General features: G+C 33.9%; 3 protein-coding genes across 5 annotated transcripts in view; 1 reads left to right on the forward strand and 2 right to left on the reverse strand.

Moving 5' to 3' along the window:
* Positions 1 to 2,775, reverse strand: part of polr3e (polymerase (RNA) III (DNA directed) polypeptide E) — a 31,335-nt gene extending 28,560 nt beyond the window's left edge. Inside the window, exons 1-3 of the mRNA XM_082152116.1 lie at positions 2,596 to 2,775; positions 1,277 to 1,358; positions 1,122 to 1,172 (exon numbers count right to left, since the gene is read on the reverse strand). Of these exons, the coding sequence (XP_082008242.1) occupies positions 1,122 to 1,172; positions 1,277 to 1,315 (90 nt within the window). The 5' untranslated portion in view covers positions 1,316 to 1,358; positions 2,596 to 2,775. The remainder of the gene's footprint in view (positions 1 to 1,121; positions 1,173 to 1,276; positions 1,359 to 2,595) is intronic.
* Positions 2,776 to 4,364: 1,589 nt separating this feature from the next.
* The window catches only part of LOC309485328 (WD repeat domain phosphoinositide-interacting protein 1-like), a 14,592-nt gene continuing 577 nt past the window's right edge, over positions 4,365 to 18,379 (reverse strand). The window contains exons 1-12 of one of the 3 annotated variants that reach the window (XM_082152147.1): positions 16,420 to 16,758; positions 15,346 to 15,428; positions 14,025 to 14,194; positions 13,515 to 13,611; positions 13,319 to 13,416; positions 11,897 to 11,989; positions 11,748 to 11,818; positions 10,429 to 10,536; positions 7,242 to 7,400; positions 7,061 to 7,168; positions 5,677 to 5,789; positions 4,365 to 5,079 (exon numbers count right to left, since the gene is read on the reverse strand). In XM_082152147.1, the coding sequence (XP_082008273.1) occupies positions 4,958 to 5,079; positions 5,677 to 5,789; positions 7,061 to 7,168; positions 7,242 to 7,400; positions 10,429 to 10,536; positions 11,748 to 11,818; positions 11,897 to 11,989; positions 13,319 to 13,416; positions 13,515 to 13,611; positions 14,025 to 14,194; positions 15,346 to 15,428; positions 16,420 to 16,505 (1,308 nt within the window). In that variant the 5' untranslated portion in view covers positions 16,506 to 16,758 and the 3' untranslated portion in view covers positions 4,365 to 4,957. Of the gene's footprint in view, positions 5,080 to 5,676; positions 5,790 to 7,060; positions 7,169 to 7,241; positions 7,401 to 10,428; positions 10,537 to 11,747; positions 11,819 to 11,896; positions 11,990 to 13,318; positions 13,417 to 13,514; positions 13,612 to 14,024; positions 14,195 to 15,345; positions 15,429 to 16,419; positions 16,759 to 18,379 lie in introns of those variants that run through there. The other 2 variants (XM_082152146.1, XM_082152148.1) reach the window with 2 other exon arrangements.
* Positions 18,373 to 18,379, forward strand: part of LOC309485338 (arf-GAP with dual PH domain-containing protein 1) — a 46,514-nt gene continuing 46,507 nt past the window's right edge. The window contains exon 1 of the mRNA XM_082152166.1: positions 18,373 to 18,379. This exon is cut by the window's right edge and continues 342 nt beyond it. The gene's annotated coding sequence lies outside the window, so the exon portion shown is untranslated.

Consider the following 18,379-nt stretch of genomic DNA (forward strand, 5'->3'; position numbering starts at 1 on the left):
CAGGAAATTTTAACAGTGATTTTCAGGTAGAGAAAATGTTAAATAGCACTGCATTCTCTTCACTGTATAAATAAAAAATTATGCAATCCTTATTAAAGTTATTCAGTCAAAACCAGAGAGTGATTTTTTTTCTTTGTCCTTTCTTTGATTGAAATTAAAACAAAAAACCACAGCAGGTTTATTAGGCTGCTGTCACTTTAAGAGCTGCACGGATCCAATATACTGATACACATGCGATTTATAACAGACTATACAGTGTAGCCGCGGTTCCATTACCCTTCAAATTGTGCAAATAGAAATTGCGTATTGAAAACATGCCCAATGGAAACACGTCACTTTCGCAAACAGTTTATACGCTCGCATGAGGAGGTTTTTCAGGCAATTCAAAAAAAGGAATATTTCACCAAACTGCAATGGAAACAGTTTTTCTGCATTTACAGTCACCTGACATACGTAACAGTCGATCACTCTTTAAAGAAGCACGGTGTGTTTGGACAGAAGACGAGAGAGAGTTCTTTATCAAACTCATAAAAGACAAAAGAATTATGGGAATACTGGATTATAAACAAAGAAAGGCCACAATTTATCAAGAGTTTGAAGCAGATTTGAGGGAAACTTGCACACATGTAAAAGGGTCTTTCCTTTCCATTAATGCTGGGAAGACACACTTACGAGTCCTTCCATTAAACAATGGCGATTTACATAAACCTTCCAACATCCATGGACATGATGTTTGGAATGACTTCTCGAAAAAAAGTAAAAAAAATTGCCGTTTTAGTCACATAACATCGGTTAATGAAACACCATAATTGCGCAATAGTTTTTTAATCTATATTTACAAAATATCACAAAAGTTTTGCGCAAATCTTTAAGGGAAACACGGCTTATGTTTACTAGGACAGTCGCTGAGACCGGCATTTTTTGACGTACTTTTGTGTGAATATGTCCGTTCAAGCTCAAGAAGACACGAAAGAGATTTCAACTGAGTATTCGCACGCTGTCTGAGAAGCGGCTTTCTGTGTGCGTGCTTAAAAACACGTGAAAATGATAATCATTCGTGATGCAGACCTGGCCCAGGTGCGTCAACCTTCCCAACATAATATCATATCTTCCATTCTTACCTGGAACAAATACAGCTTTTCCACAAGACTCCTGGCCAGGTACACGTCAATCTAACGAGAGAGAGAGAGAGAGAGAGAGAGAGAGAGAGAGAGAATTATGATAGATGACGCTGCAGTTTGATCATCCTGGAGAAGCTCAACATGTCCATATCTACCTCTTGTATAATAGGATCGTCATCGTCTCCGCTGGCCATAATGAAGACAGAAGGAAGGAGTCACTGCTGGAAGACTTCAGACCTGTACACACAACAAAACACTGTGCTAGCAAACATATGGATCAAAACACAATTCTGGGTCTCATAACATAAATTGTCCATGTGTTTTGACCCATATATTGTGGTAGTTAATATATATGTATAGTCAGTCACACGCATTATTATACATAAATACACTTATAGACAAATAATTACATGTAATAACTGTGTCATATTTACGACATAGACTATAAATATAAAATTTTCTTTTAAGATAAACTAATATATATATATATATATATATATATATATATATATATATATATATATATATATATATATATATATATACATATATATTGCATGCACCGATATGAATATAGTTAAAAGCTGATTACTGATATATTGGCCAATAAATCTAATTCCAAATGTGTATAGAATTTTTGAGAGCCTGATTACAAGAACAAGTCTCACCATTAAAGCCAATGTCCCAAACACATACTTATAATGATGTTCTCATGATAATGTTATGTAGCCGATATGACAGACTTGCGCTGCACATGTTGCACTTTACTGTATTTTCCTTTTTTAAAGTGATTCCAATCATATTTCAAGCAATTCAAAACCATCATGTTCTATCTGAAGTGTCTCAGCTGAAGGAGATCATACATTATTTATCAGCTTTAATATATCGACCAAATGATCTTATCGGCCGATCACTAGGCTACAACATTATAAAAATCACATATATCGGCCGACACTGATATGATGTCTGATATATCGTGCATTCCTATTACACACACATATATATATATATATAGCCAGGCTTATATAATCTACCGTTACTCATTTGTAACTGTCAATCAATCACTATTGTCATGATAATTAGCTGGCAACTGTTCAGTGATGATGCAAGGGCGAGCAACACGATCATGACGGCTTTAAAGCATACACGAAAGGTACATTCAATTAAAAGTAAAATGTTAAAGAATAATCCACGCTCAGGGAATCTGCCAGAGTCAGCAAACGAAACATCATGCTAACATGCGTTAGCTCTTCAGACTCAACATCAGCCTCGCGTCACGCAGATCACGCAGAACATCATGACATCTGCAGTCTGTGTGTGTTCAGATACATGTTATCTGTGCGTATGAAACTTTTGATACAACATTATCACTGCCAACATGCTGTGAACACACACACGCGCACACACACACACACCCAGGCCTCGGCTGATCCACTAAACCAACAAAACACTGACGGTAAAGTTGAGATCTGACCTGTGATTCACTGGCCGCTCGTGCTCGCGCTGTGAACTCAAAGCTCCTTTAGCTGTGTGTGTGAGTGTGAGTGTGTGTGGATGAGAGACGCTGTCTCTACTGCCATGTTTCTGATCACTGCAGTCACTCAGTCAGTCAAACACGTGGGGAGGAGCCGTGTGCGCACGCCACTATCCCAGCATGCACTGCGGCCACGACTCACTGGCCGCGTCACAAATCCCGCCCTACAGAGTGTGCTAGTGCTAGTGCTAGTGCTACCTAGGGAACTTACCAAGTTACTGCTATTATCATGCAGTCATCTAGTTGTACATGTGCTGCTGAAAGACATCATTTGCCACAGTTATTACAATTCCAAACCTAATATATTGATACGCACGTGACGTCATGTGTGAAAATATTAGCCCTGTTTTATTAGCATTCTCAAAACATCACCTATGATATTAGTCTTAGTCGAGACAAAAGAGTCTGCCATTTTATTCAAAACGGTTTAAAATGTAATTTTCACCACTCCACTTTCACATTAACTTATTAAATACAAAAATCAAACCTGATGTACATACACGGATGTATGGAAGGCCATTTCTGCCACAAATCAGAACAATATCATGCCTTTGGACATCATAATTATGACATAAAGGTAGAAAGAAAATGAAATACTAATATTTATGACATACTAAGTCATAATTAAGACATTAAAAGTCAAAATTATGACATACTAAGACAAAATTATTATTTAAATGGCCACAATTCTGATATTAAAAATGCATAATTATGACATGAAGTCAAAATTATGACTTTAAAGTAATACTTATAACATAAATCAAAACTATGACAAAAAGTCACAATTATGACAGTCATAATTTCAACTTTTTTTATCATAATTTTGTAATTTCTATTCATCATTATGACTTGTCAAAATTATGAGTCAAGTTGAAATGTTTATTTCACATATTTAACTTTGTCACAATCACTGAATGACTTAATGTCATAATAATATTTTTTTTGTCATTATTACTGAATGACAGTGTCATAAAATATGACAGCGATAGTCACAATTTTGACTTTTTCTCTCATAATTTTTACTTTTTCTCATTATTTATTTTCAATTCAATTATGACATAAAAAGTTTTACTTTTTATTTAATATATTTAACTTTTTATGTCACAATCACTGAATGACTTAGTGTCACAATGATGAGTTTTTATTATAATTATGACATAGTCAATTTTAACTTTTTATCTCATCATTTTGACTTCTCTCATTATTATGAAGTTTGCTCTGACTTTTTTCATAATTTCAAGTCAAAATCACGACAAAGTCAAAAAAAGTACATTTTTACCTTTTATTTAATATATTTATTTCATATTTATTTCTTATATTTTGATGTCATAATTACTGAACGACTTTGCATGTCATAGTTATGATTTACCCAAACATGTGGCAGAAATGGGCGTCCATAATGACGAGCGTCAGCAGACAAACTGAATATAAACAACTGAGAGTGTGAAAAGTTGTAGAAAAAGTGTCTTTCACTGAAAATACATCCAATTACGCCATTTTGGTTCTAGTCTATAGATCTATTATTAGGAGTTTGTTCTATTATAACTATATATAAACATAGCTGTATAGTGTCTAAATTACATTTTTGTCACAACAAACACTATCATTTCATCACTTGTTTTATAGTTGCATTGATCTAAGCTACTGTTATCTGTTATAAAACTATAGTATCTTTATAATACATAATTCAGACGGCAATATTACATAACTTCTGCAACCCTTGTGTTTAATTTCTACATGTCCAGCACATCCTCAACACAAACACACAAACATTTACTTTCATTTCGGCAGCTTTATTTTATTACTGTGAGATTGACTAAAAAGACCTGAGAGTGAGAAAGAGGAACATTAAAGGATATGATTTGTTGCGTATCTTATGAAATAATTATGGAATTTGAAACTATAAACCCTAAAACTACTGTAATCTGTCAACTCAGTGTATCGACAAGCTGTATTTAACACATCTCTCATTAGAGGTTTGCTACTCTTATACTGTAGGTAACTAACACTGTTTCGAGTGAAAGCATATCAGTTCTGCATCCACTGACGAGGTGAAGAGGATTGTTCTTCATCATTATATATTAAGCATGTATACAGACATCTGTGGCAAAATATGATTTCACAGTTGTAGTTAGAATCGGCAAATGCATAACACACACATTTGCTCTAGTTAAAGTGTGATTGTACTTGTATAAGGTTAGCCTGATCTGGTCACACTGAATCTGATGGTGTTCTCTTGTTTATTTCCACCATAAACATGTCTTTATCCACAGCTATGATGGTTATGAGTGATCTGCATCCTTCAGGTGTCCTGAAAGCTAACCGGAGGAAACTCCTGTTCATCATCCAGACGGAGCGATTCATCCGCAAACTCGTGATCTGGGATCAGTTCTCCTCTCTTCACTCCTCCATCCTCAGAGTAGCCTGGAGGAAAAGTGGATCATCATTTATCTTTCAGTCTTCAGGAAGTGCTGTGAGAACCAGACATTTGATATATGTGACCACAAAACCAGTCATTTGAAATTGAGATTTATATATCATATGAAAGCTGAATAAATAAGCTTTCCATTGATGTATGGTTTGTTAGGATAGGGCAATATTTGGCCGAGATACAACTATGAAAATCTGGAATCTGAGGATGCAAAAAAATCGAAACATTGAGAAAATCTCCTTTAAAGTTGTGCATTTATAAAAAAAATATTTATTTATAGTTTGTCGCGATTTTGCTGCATTCACTCACAAAAATATTTTTTTATATATTTAAAAATTGACAATTTTTTTTTTTACAAAATATCTTCATGGAACATGATCTTTACTTAATATCCTAATGATTTTTGGCATAAAATAAATAAATACAAATATTTAATACAAATATTTAATTTAATAATAATATTAAATAATAAATTTAAAAATAAAAATAAAAGATAATTTTGACCCATACAATGGCTATTGCCACAAATATACCCGTGCGACATGTGACTGGTTTTGTGGTCCAGGGTCACATATTCCTATTGGACGAACCCGTGAGGGAACTAGAGTCCTGATTGGTGTTCGTGGAAACAGTTTCTGCGTAGGATAAACTTCCGGGCTCCAGCTCCGACGCCGCTCGGGTTTCATCCGCACTTTCATACAGTCTGTGGGAACAATGACATGCAGAATCAGCTTGAGATCTGACCATTTGATGTTGAGTGAGCCTCGTTTATATAGTCAAGAGGTTTTATTTTCAGTTGAATATGTTTCACTGAATCACACACCTTTGCTTAAATTACAAAATACATACAAAGTTTTATTAAAAACATGGACAAGAACAGCAATTTGTGTCAAATTTGCCAAAATAGTAAATAAATGTTATATTTCATGGTTTATTGTGAATAAAATTAAGACAAAAAACTAAATAAATTACATATTTTATGGTTTATTGTGGATAAAAAACTATATCAATTATATATTTTATGGTTTTAGATAAAAAACAACATGCGCAAGAAACAGCAATTTGTGTGGTGGCAACAATATTTGAACAGTTTTGAAGAAATTATATATTTTTTATGCTTTATTTGTATATCAATTTGACACAAAACTAATTTAATTATATATTTTATGGTTTATTGTGAATCAAATTGGACAAAAATTGTAAATACATTTTATATGTCATGATTTATTGTAAATAAAATTGGACGAAAAACTGTAAATCAATTATATATTTTATGGTTTATTGTGTATCAAATTGGACAAAAAAATGTTAAAAGAAATATTTTATGGTTTATTGTGAATAAAATTGGACAAAATATATATATATATAAATATATATATTTTATGGCTTATTGTGTATCAAATTTAACAAAAAAATTAAATAAATTATATATTTTATGGCTTATTGTGTATCAAATTTAACAAAAACTATAAATAAATTGTATATTTTGTGGCTTATTGTGCATCAAATTTAACAATTTTTAAAAATAAATTATATATTTTGTGGTTTATTGTGAATATAATTTGACAAAAAACCAAATCAATTATATAATTTATGGTATAGTGTGAATTAAATTGGACAAAAACTGTAAATCAATTATACATTTTATGGTTTATTGTGTATCAAATTGGACAAAAAAAAAATATATATATTTTATGGCTTATTGTGTATCAAAAAAAAAAAAAAATCAAAATAAATGATATATTTTATGGCTTATTGTGTATCAAATTTAACAAAAACTGTAAATAAATTATATATTTTGTGGCTTGTGCATCCAGTTGAACAAAAAATTAAATCAGTTATATTTGTTATGGCTTATAATAAATCAAATTGAACAAAAAACTAAATCGATGTTATATTTTATGATTTATTGTGTAAATAATACACATTCATGATTTTTGAACCCAGTGACTGATGTGTGATCCTCTGGCTCACCGGTGCTTCTTGACTAAACAACAGTCTCCTCCTTCCTGCAGATCGAGGTTATAGATGTAGAGATGACCATCTAATGAAGCCACCAGAAGACGAGGAACCTTCTGGATCCTATCAGCACAGACAACAACATTCAGGAGCTTCCACATCTCCATATCTCTTACGGGACGTGTTTGGGACTCACATGGAGAGAGCGGATATGTTCCTCATGCCCGCCGCACTGAGGTGAACGCTAGCAAACGCTCTGTCCTGATGCATCATGTCCGACACCTGAGAGGGCAGGAGAGAGCTGGCGGCAGACAACATCTTCCCCATATATCCAGACCAGGAGGGAGAATCCGTGCTGAGGATCATGAGAGCACACATGACCATAACCAGTGTGGAAGACCATTACACTGCTCTTTAAACTTTTGACAATCATGATTTTTTCGTTTAATATAGAGAGCACAATTCTCCCGCGATTCTGAGAACAACTAAACAAAATAACATATAACTTACTAGACAAAATTTTAATATTAAATACATAATGTAAAGATGTAATTAATTTGAATTACTTCACTTGTTTCATTACTGGATGAATCATCGTTTGTGAACAAATCTCTTGAATGAATGATTCAATGACTCGCTCATAAATACTCCACTTGTTTCATTACTGGATGAATCAGCGTTTTTGAACGAATCTCTTGAATGAATGATTCAATGACTCACTCATAAATACTCCACTTGTTTCATTACTGGATGAATCAGCGTTTTTGAACGAATCTCTTGAATGAATGATTCAATGACTCGCTCATAAATACTCCACTTGTTTCATTACTGGATGAATCAGCGTTTTTGAACGAATCTCTTGAATGAATGATTCAATTACTTGCTCATAAATATTCCACTTGTTTCATTAATGGATGAATCAGCGTTTTTGAACGAATCTCTTGAATGAATGATTCAATGACTCACTCATAAAGACTTCACTTGTTTCATTACTGGATGAATCAGCGCTTTTGAACGAATCTCTTGAATGAATGATTCAATGACTCGCTCATAAATACTCCACTTGTTTCATTACTGGATGAATCAGCGCTTTTGAACAAATCTCTTGAATGAATGATTCAATGACTCACTCATAAAGACTTCACTTGTTTCATTACTGGATGACTAAGCGCTTTTGAACGAATCTCTTGAATGAATGATTCAATGACTCACTCATAAATACTTCACTTGTTTCATTACTGGATGAATCAGCGCTTTTGAACGAATCTCTTGAATGAATGATTCAATGACTCACTCATAAAGACTTCACTTGTTTCATTACTGGATGAATCCGCGCTTTTGAACGAATCTCTTGAATGAATGATTCAATGACTCACTCATAAAGACTTCACTTGTTTCATTACTGGATGAATCAGCGCTTTTGAACGAATCTCTTGAATGAATGATTCAATGATTCACTCATAAATATTCCACTTGTTTCATTACTGGATGAATCAGCGTTTTTGAACGTATCTCTTGAATGAATGATTCAATGACTCGCTCATAAATATTCCACTTGTTTCATTAATGGATGAATCAGCGTTTTTGAACGAATCTCTTGAATGAATGATTCAATGACTCACTCATAAAGACTTCACTTGTTTCATTACTGGATGAATCAGCGCTTTTGAACGAATCTCTTGAATGAATGATTCAATGACTCACTCATAAATATTCCACTTGTTTCATTACTGGATGAATCAGCGTTTTTGAACGAATCTCTTGAATGAATGATTCAATGACTCACTCATAAATACTCCACTTGTTTCATTACTGGATGAATCAGCGTTTTTGAACGAATCTCTTGAATGAATGATTAAATGACTCGCTCATAAATACTCCACTTGTTTCATTACTGGATGAATCAGCGTTTTTGAACGAATCTCTTGAATGAATGATTCAATGACTCGCTCATAAATACTCCACTTGTTTCATTACTGGATGAATCAGCGCTTTTGAACGAATCTCTTGAATGAATGATTCAATGACTCGCTCATAAATATTCCACTTGTTTCATTACTGGATGAATCAGCGTTTTTGAACAAATCTCTTGAATGAATGATTCAATGACTCACTCATAAAGACTTCACTTGTTTCATTACTGGATGAATCAGCATTTTTGAACAAATCTCTTGAATGAATGATTCAATGAGTCATAAATCCTTCACTTGTTTCATTACTAGAGGAATCAGCATTTTTGAACAAATCTCTTGAATGAATGATTCAATGACTCACTCATAAAGACTTCACTTGTTTCATTACTGGATGAATCAGCGTTTTTGAACAAATCTCTTGAATGAATGATTCAATGACTCATAAATCCTTTAAATGTTTCATTACTGGATGAATCAGCGTTTTTGAACGAATCTCTTGAATGAATGATTCAATGACTCGCTCATAAAGACTTCACTTGTTTCATTACTTGATGAATCAATATTTTTTAACAAATCTCTTGAATGAATGATTCAATGACTCACTCATAAAGACTTCACTTGTTTCATTACTGGATGAATCAGCATTTTTGAACAAATCTCTTGAATGAATGATTCAATGACTCGCTCATAAATACTCCACTTGTTTCATTACTGGATGAATCAGCGCTTTTGAACGAATCTCTTGAATGAATGATTCAATGACTCGCTCATAAAGACTTCACTTGTTTCATTACTGGATGAATCAGTATTTTTGAACAAATCTCTTGAATGAATGATTCAATGACTCACTCATAAAGACTTCACTTGTTTCATTACTGGATGAATCAGCATTTTTGAACAAATCTCTTGAATGAATGATTCAATGAGTCATAAAACCTTCAAATGTTTCATTACTGGATGAATCAGCGTTTTTGAACGAATCTCTTGAATGAATGATTCAATGACAGATTTTTAACAGTCACTTGTCGCCACCTACTGGTGTAACGATGTAACTGATACTATCGTTATTTTAAGCATCAAGTTACTTTCAAAAGGTGATTTGCCCTAATTCTGATCACATGATAGACATCAGTCAGTGTTTATATCTTAAGCATAAACTTTTATTCCAGTACTTCCGTGATAATTTGAGTGATTGTAACACAGAAATTATGATACTGTGTGGTTTAAAAGACTGTACCGATACATGACAACGGCTCTCTCTGGCTCAGAACACAGATCTGAATGTTCGCTGTGATCGGACTTGTCAAAGCTTTAATAGACAGAGCCAAATCGCTGTCATACAGGAATAAGTTTGCGTGGGTGTTTGAATCGAGCTCACGATCTTTAGCGATTAATCGTGAAGCTCTACTGTATTAATGCACATCATCTGTGATGCTGTATACATGTTTTGTGATTGGATGTTGTATGTACCTGGGACTATGATGCTCCAGTTTGAAGATATGAACAGTCTCTGTGTTACTGGAGGCACATAGGAACTGTGCGTCGGCACTGAACGACAGGGAACTGATGCTGACGTACCTGAACACATCATAAAACACTCTTTTCACACACACACTCTCAGTGATTTTTCCATTTAAAATGTTTCAATGTAGTGTAGCATTCAAACACTTTTGCAATTAAATAGCCAACTCATTTGTATTACAATTTATGCACAATCACAATTACATATTTTCACACATTGCTTAATATGTCAAAATTACAGCTTGATTGGAAATGCCATTTTAAATGTTAAGATCTAAAGTGTAAAACATTAATATCTATACCAGAATTTTTTATTTTATTTTTATTGGACCCCCAAATTTAGTGATCCTTCCAAAAAATGTATGGAAGCTATAATTATCCATGTATAAATGTCATATATACAGTTTGACATTTTTAAGACAGCAAAATTTAACACTGCTTTCAAATTCTGATTACTTTTGTATTGTTATTTAAAAAATTGTCAATTAAATAAAAATAAAAATAAACAAAAAGTATTTTTTTCAAAAATACTTCATTAAAGCCACACCGTGGACTTTGTGACCTAAAGAGTTGACGCATACAAGTTATTTTAAATGATTCCTCAGGCCAATATACAGCGTTTGACACTATTAATGCTCCGAGCGGGGCTGCCCTCTTGAAATACCGCCTATGTAAGTTTGGAGAAGACGGACCGTCGTTGGCCAGGTCATGTGACCTGGAGAACGTATCGCTTTACGGCCATCACGTGACCATAGGCTCTGATATACTCATGGAGCAGACTTTTGCGACAGTGCTGCGGCGCTTGTGGCCTCTAGGGGCGCTAGACGTGAAAGTTACAGGTCTAGCGCCCCTAGCGCCCGCAAAAGTTCCGCGGTGTGGCTTTAATGTTTTTTTATTGCTAGATTTATTTAAATAAATAAACAAATATATATATATATATATATATATATATATATATATATGAAAGTGATATACACACACATATTGACGGCCCTAAAAATACATTTGTAATTTTCTCTCTCAATTTTTGAGAGTAGCAAAATTAAATTATGAAGTCATTGTAGGACATTTGAGTCTTAATATGAACAAAAAGTCATGTGTTATTTTAAATGAAAATCAACCCCTGGTATATACAGTTAAAGTGCTTGTAGTTGAAGAAACATCAATTGTTAAGGGATCTGAATATATTTATACATAGTCAGACAGACTATATATAGCATTTTGAAACAATATGTATTGTGCAAAGCACTATATAAATAATCTCTTACCTCTTCAACCCTCTGCGAAACTCAAACAGTTTGTCTCCATCAGGAATGCTGAAGACTCGTATAACAGTGCCCTGGGTTATTACACAATCAGAACATTATGAGAATAATGAGATGGAGAATATCTGAGAAAACAACCTTCTCAGACTCACTTTTTCAGAAGCACTGGCCAGACAGGTTCCTGAAGCGCTGAAAGAGACGGCGGCCACATGACTGGCATGAGCCGAGATCACCGTCACCTGCCTCTGAAATAACCCAAGAGGAGAGGATTTCAGCTCTGCTTAACTTTTAAAGCAACAGATGGGGGATTCAATACATGTGGGAGATCAGATGGGAGAACATAGGGTTTCTTACCTATGGAAGCTTGTTTCCGCCACAGAATAAAATATTTTAAAAGATAATAGCGACTTTTTATCTCACAATTGCGAGTTTACATCTCACAATTCTGACTTTATTTCTCAGAATTGCAAGATATAAAGTCAGAATCGTGTGTTATAAAGTCAGAATTGCGAGATATAAAGTTGCAATTGCGAGATATAAAGTCAGAATTTTGAGATAAAGTCAGAATTTAAAGTCAGAATTTTGTGTTATAAAGTCAGAAGTTTGAGATATAAAGTCGCAATTGCGTGTTATAAAGTCAGAATTGCGAGATATAAAGTCGCAATTGCGAGATATAAAGTTGCAATTGCGAGATATAAAGTCAGAATTTTGAGATAAAGTCAGAATTTTGAGATAAAGTTGCAATTTTATGTTATAAAGTCAGAATTTTGTGTTATAAAGTCAGAATTTTGTGTTATAAAGTTGCAATTTTGTGTTATAAAGTCAGAATTTTGTGTTATAAAGTCAGAATTTTGAGATAAAGTTGCAATTTTGTGTTATAAAGTCAGAAGTTTGAAATATAAAGTTGCAATTGCATGTTATAAAGTCAGAATTGCAAGATATAAAGTTGCAATTTTGTGTTATAATGTCAGAATTGCGAGATATAAAGTCGCAGTTGCGTGTTGTAAAGTCAGAATTTTGAGATAAAGTCAGAATTTTGTGTTATAATGTCAGAATTGCGAGATATAAAGTCGCAATTGCATGTTATAAAGTCAGAATTTTGAAATAAAGTCAGAATTTTGTGTTATAAAGTCAGAATTTTGAGATATAAAGTCGCAATTGCGAGATATAAAGTCAGAATTTTGAGATATAAAGTCGCAATTGCGAGATATAAAGTCAGAATTGCGAGATATAAAGTCAGAATTGCGAGATATAAAGTCGGAATTTTGGGATATAAAGTTGCAATTTTGTGTTATAAAGTCAGAATTGCGTGTTATTAAGTCGATTTTAATAATCGATAAAAATAATTTTTTAGACATTTTTTCTCGCAATTGCGACTTTATATCTCGCAATTCTGACATAATTTCACAGAATTGCGAGTTATAAAGTCCAATTCTAAGGAAAAAAAGATAGATTTTTTTTCTCAGATTTGTGAGTTTATAACTCGCAATTGCGACTTTATATCTAATATATAAAAAGTCTGAATTACCGTTTTTATTTTTCACTCTGTGGCGTAAACACGCTTCCGTACTTACCAGATTCACAGCATCATACAGAGTGATTTCTCCAGCGGTGAAGCTCCCAGGATAGGCCAGGTATGAGTTGGAATGATTGACAGATAATGCGCAGAGACCTGGCAGAATGGAAAGCATTAATAAAGCAGGTTTTGAGGTGTGATTACAGTAATAACTCAGAGGTGTACTTGAGCTGTGTGCAGTTTTAACGCTTCACCTTTGGGGTTCGGTGGCGTGTTGAGGACAGACTTCAGGAGTTTCATGTCCTTGATATTATGGATGTACAGGGCCTCCTCCAAACAAACCACGAGTCTCTGAAAGAAGGAAGTATAAATGTTTGGAATACTCGAGAAAATGCATTTATCGGATGAAAAATGCAGTAAAATTGTGATATATTATTACAATTTAAAACAGCTGTTTCTATGTGAATATATAGTCAAATGTAATTTATTCAAAGCTGAATTTTCAGCATCTTCAGTGTCACATGATCCTTCAGAAATCATTCTAATATGATGATTTGATGCTCAAGAAACATTTATGATTATTATCAATGTTAAAAACAGGAAATCGTGATACATTTTATTTTTCAGGATGTTTTGATGAATAGAAAGCTCAAAAGAACAGCATTTATTTGAAACAAAAATCATTATAAGTGTCTTTACTCTCCCTTTGAATGTGTGTTTGTTGAATAGAAGTATTAATTAGTTGTGTGTAGTGAGTGCTGCACCTGACGGTTGAGTCTGACGGCGAGGATGTTGCTGGAGTAGCTGTAGTTACAGATCTCTGTGCCCTTCTTGAAGTGATAGATGTTCATCCTGAACGGTGTAGATCTGCTCACGATCACCATCAGACTGCTGGAGAAGAGCCGCTCCGCAACACACACGTCAGGGCTTTCCTCTGATCACACACACACACACACACACACACACACACACACACGTGCAGTGACACATACAGCGTTACACACTGAGATTCAACATCACACAGAAGATGCAAAGTGACTGAATGGCATTAGATACAAAATATTCAACTATGTGGCTTTTGCATTTGCAATTAAATGAATCCAGATCTGTTACGGACGCAGACGTTTGACAACCTTAACGTTTCCAAATACTTTTTATCTAGACGGTTCTGTGTTATTATGGTTAACTCAAACTAAAACCATGAAAAGACATTTTATCATTACTTCAAATAAATAAATAGAAATTAACTGAAATAAAATAACAACATTTTAAATTAAAATAATAAATAAAAATGAATAAAAACTTCTTAGACATATTACAAATATAAAATATAAAATTTATAAAATGACAATAACAACCAAATTGATAAAACATGATTTCAATTTTTTCAATTAGTGCTGTCAAATTGATTAATCGTGATTAATATAATATACATATATCTGTATATAATGTATATATAACATATATAATGTATATATAACTTATGTTAGGTGTGATTAATCGACTTGACAGCTCTCTTATATATATAGTATATACCGATATACACTCACACGTACACGCACACACACTCACACACACAATAAAAAATATAAAAATTATTCCAAATATTAATACAAATTATAATAGTATCTCATAGATTCTTAAATAACACGGCTATGGTTGTTTTATTATTTCAAAACAGCCTTGTACAATTAATCAAAATAAATCATGACAGTGTGATTTATGAATGTATGGCTTTGAGGCTCGGCAAGTGAGGAAATATAAGATTTGTATGACTTTGTTATTATTTTCAAATGTGGACAGTAGCAGTAATAAAAATAAGCATGTGTTCAAATATGAACCCTCCAGATTTGACTGGGTTGCAGAACCACGATTCATTTATCTCTGGTTGTGATGAACACTTGTTTGAACACTTCATGTTTCGGGTCTAAGATGACCTGACCTGACCTGACCTGACCTGACCCTTGCCTCGCTTCTGTTTATTTTACAAACTTCCCAGAATCCTGCAGGAATCACATATCTGTGACATCAGTGGCTCTGTGGACAAATGTTTGGGATGCAATTTTAAAGCAGTTTTATATATACCTCCTTGATGAATGCAATCCATTCTGTCAACAGAAGACAGAGAGAACAGCCGGTAGCCATTCTTACCACCGACAGCCAAAGACCTGAGAGAGAGAGAGAGAGAGAGAGAGAGAGAGAGAGACAGAGAGAGAGGGAGAGAGAGAGAGAGAGAGAGAGAGAGAGAGAGAGAGAGAGAGAGAGAGAGAGAGAGAGAGAGAGAGAGAGAGCGAGAGAGAGAGAGAGAGAGAGAGAGAGAGAGAGAGAGAGAGAGCGAGAGAGAGATAGAGAGACAGAGAGAGAGAGAGAGAGAGACAGAGAGAGAGAATGAAGATAGATAGATTAATAGATAGACATACAGACAGAGAGACAGACAGACAGATATATAGACAGATATATAGATAGATAGATAAATAGATAGACATACAGACAGAGAGACAGACAGACAGATATATATAGAGATAGATAGATAGATAGACAGATAGACATACATACAGAGAGACAGACAGACAGATAGATAGATAAATAGATAGACATACAGATATATATATATATATATATATATATATATATATATATATAGATTAATATAGACATACAGACAGAGAGACAGACAGACAGACAGATAGATAGACAGATAGATAGATAGACATACATACAGACAGAGAGACAGACAGACAGACAGACAGATAGATAGATAGATAGACATACATACAGACAGAGAGACAGACAGACAGACAGATAGATAGATAGACATACATACAGACAGAGAGACAGACAGACAGACAGATAGATAGATAGACAGACAGACAGATAGATAGATAAATAGATAGACATACAGACAGAGAGAGAGACAGATATATAGATTAATAGATAGACAGACAGACAGACAGACAGATAGATAGATAGATAGATTGACAGACAGATAGATAGATAGATAGATAGATAGATAGATAGATAGATAGATAGATAGATAGATAGAGGTTAGGGTTAGATAGATGTCATGTTTGTGATGGCATAGACTAATAACTGTGCAAATATATCGCCATGATCACCGAGACCCGTTTTGGGAAACTCGTCTAGTTTTTAAGAACATACGGATCCCGAGAGGATTCATATGCGCGCTCACGTCGTGTCCTGGTTGAAGGAAGCGCAGGAGAGACTCTGGAGATCCGGAGATCCATCGGAACCGAGTCTTCGAATCTTTTCTCCGGTTCCGAACTCTGGGATCGGTTCGATCATCCTAAAAACGTCCCACTCCGCAACGAATCAAAAGACGTTTGTCTGGTGTATGTCCATAAACTGTGGCAATTTTGCTTTCAAAGAAAATTACGTGTTGGGCAACTTAATTATTATTTTTAAGGTCATTATTATTACATGCTCGATTAGCAACGTCCAGTTACTGACATGCACAGTATTCAGTTTGAGCAAAACAAGCTGACGTGAGGCGCCTACGTCATAGAGCCATGAAGAATCTTATTGGTTAAAGAAAACGTCTGTCTCGCTTGGTACGAGCCCACTGCTCGAGAACTGTGTCTGATTGGCTCAAACTTGCACTAATGGGCGTGGCATTTGAAAAGCCGCTGGTGATTGGCCGCTTTCACTCTCAATAACAGCACGAGGGATTGTTTTGGTCGCATTCGTCGAGCATTCATGACATATAAAGAACATCTTGTTCATAAACCACACTTAAATAAACACACACGCTTATAATATCCTCCTTAATTCAAGCGTCCAGCATATTGGACACATTTGTTTGGGATTTTCTGACTTTTCAGTGTTTCTACACAACTCAGATCATGTTGTTTAGCCATTTGTCAAATGATTTTATTTGATTAGATTAAAATCAGGCGAGAATGACACTTAATGATCCCATATTTTTATTTATCTTTGTGCAGTTGTAACAGAATGTTGCTATCATGAAGGGGGAAATATTTATGTTTAATGGCAGAATTCCTGGTGAAAAACTACATTACACACGATTCTGCGAAAACTCTCCACCAATATTGCCCCAAAAGAACTGCCCACTCCCATGAAGCATTGCAAACTACACTCTCAAACTACTTCAAATAGCCTATATTGTTTCTAAATACTTGATTATGTTACTTGCAGTGCTTCATGGAAGTGCCTGCTTCTTTTGGCCTGACTGGTTTTGTTACAATTCTGATTTGTGAGATGGTTTGCAGGATCATGGGTATTGTAGTTTTTCACCAGGAATTCTGCTAATTCTGTTCTGGAATTAAACATGAATATAAAAAAATAAAAAAAGACTGACTTAGTTCTGTCCCTCGTTAAGGCCGTTAAGTTACAGCTTTGTCGTTTTGTCCGATTTTCAGTGCTGAGGTCAGTGGAAACGTTTAGAGAAAAACACTGTAAACAAAATTGTAAAAATAAATTAATAATAAAATTAATATTAAGTAACTAACTATATTTGATTAAAATAAAAGGTTTTTTTTATTTGAATGAATAAATTATATATATATATATTTGCATAAAGTGGATTAAAATGAAAATAATTAGGTTTAATTTAAATAAATGAATTGCTTAAAATAAATAAGTACAATTTTATTTAAATAAAAAAATAAAAAAATTACATTTTATTGAAAATAAATAAATAATTGATTAAAGTAATTAATTAATTGGATTAAATAAAAATAATTGGTTTAATTTAAATGAATGAATTGAACAAAAAACAACTGTAAAAAAGTTTAACTTTTAAGTACAATCAACTTGAATTTTTAAGTAATTTCAACTTAAATTACATTAAACTGGCTTACACAAACTAGCTGAATCTTGCATAAAAAAGTTGAAAATGTATTAACTAATTTTGATGAGTTACAGCAATGTAAAAACATATGCTGTCATAACTTATTATTGATCATGTATGTTTTTACAGAAGTGAAATGTTCTGAGTGATTCCCGAAGTCGCCGCTAGGTGTCGCTGTGTTTCCAGTCGAATAAGGAGGGAGGGAACCGATAAGACGCTGATAAATTCTCTAGAGTGAAAGAAAAGGATCTCTCTTTCTCTCTATCTCTCTCTGTCCCTCTCTCTCTCTCT

The sequence above is a fragment of the Leuciscus leuciscus genome (assembly GCF_965113295.1).
Source record: "Leuciscus leuciscus genome assembly, chromosome: 21".
Lineage (NCBI taxonomy): Eukaryota > Metazoa > Chordata > Actinopteri > Cypriniformes > Leuciscidae > Leuciscus > Leuciscus leuciscus.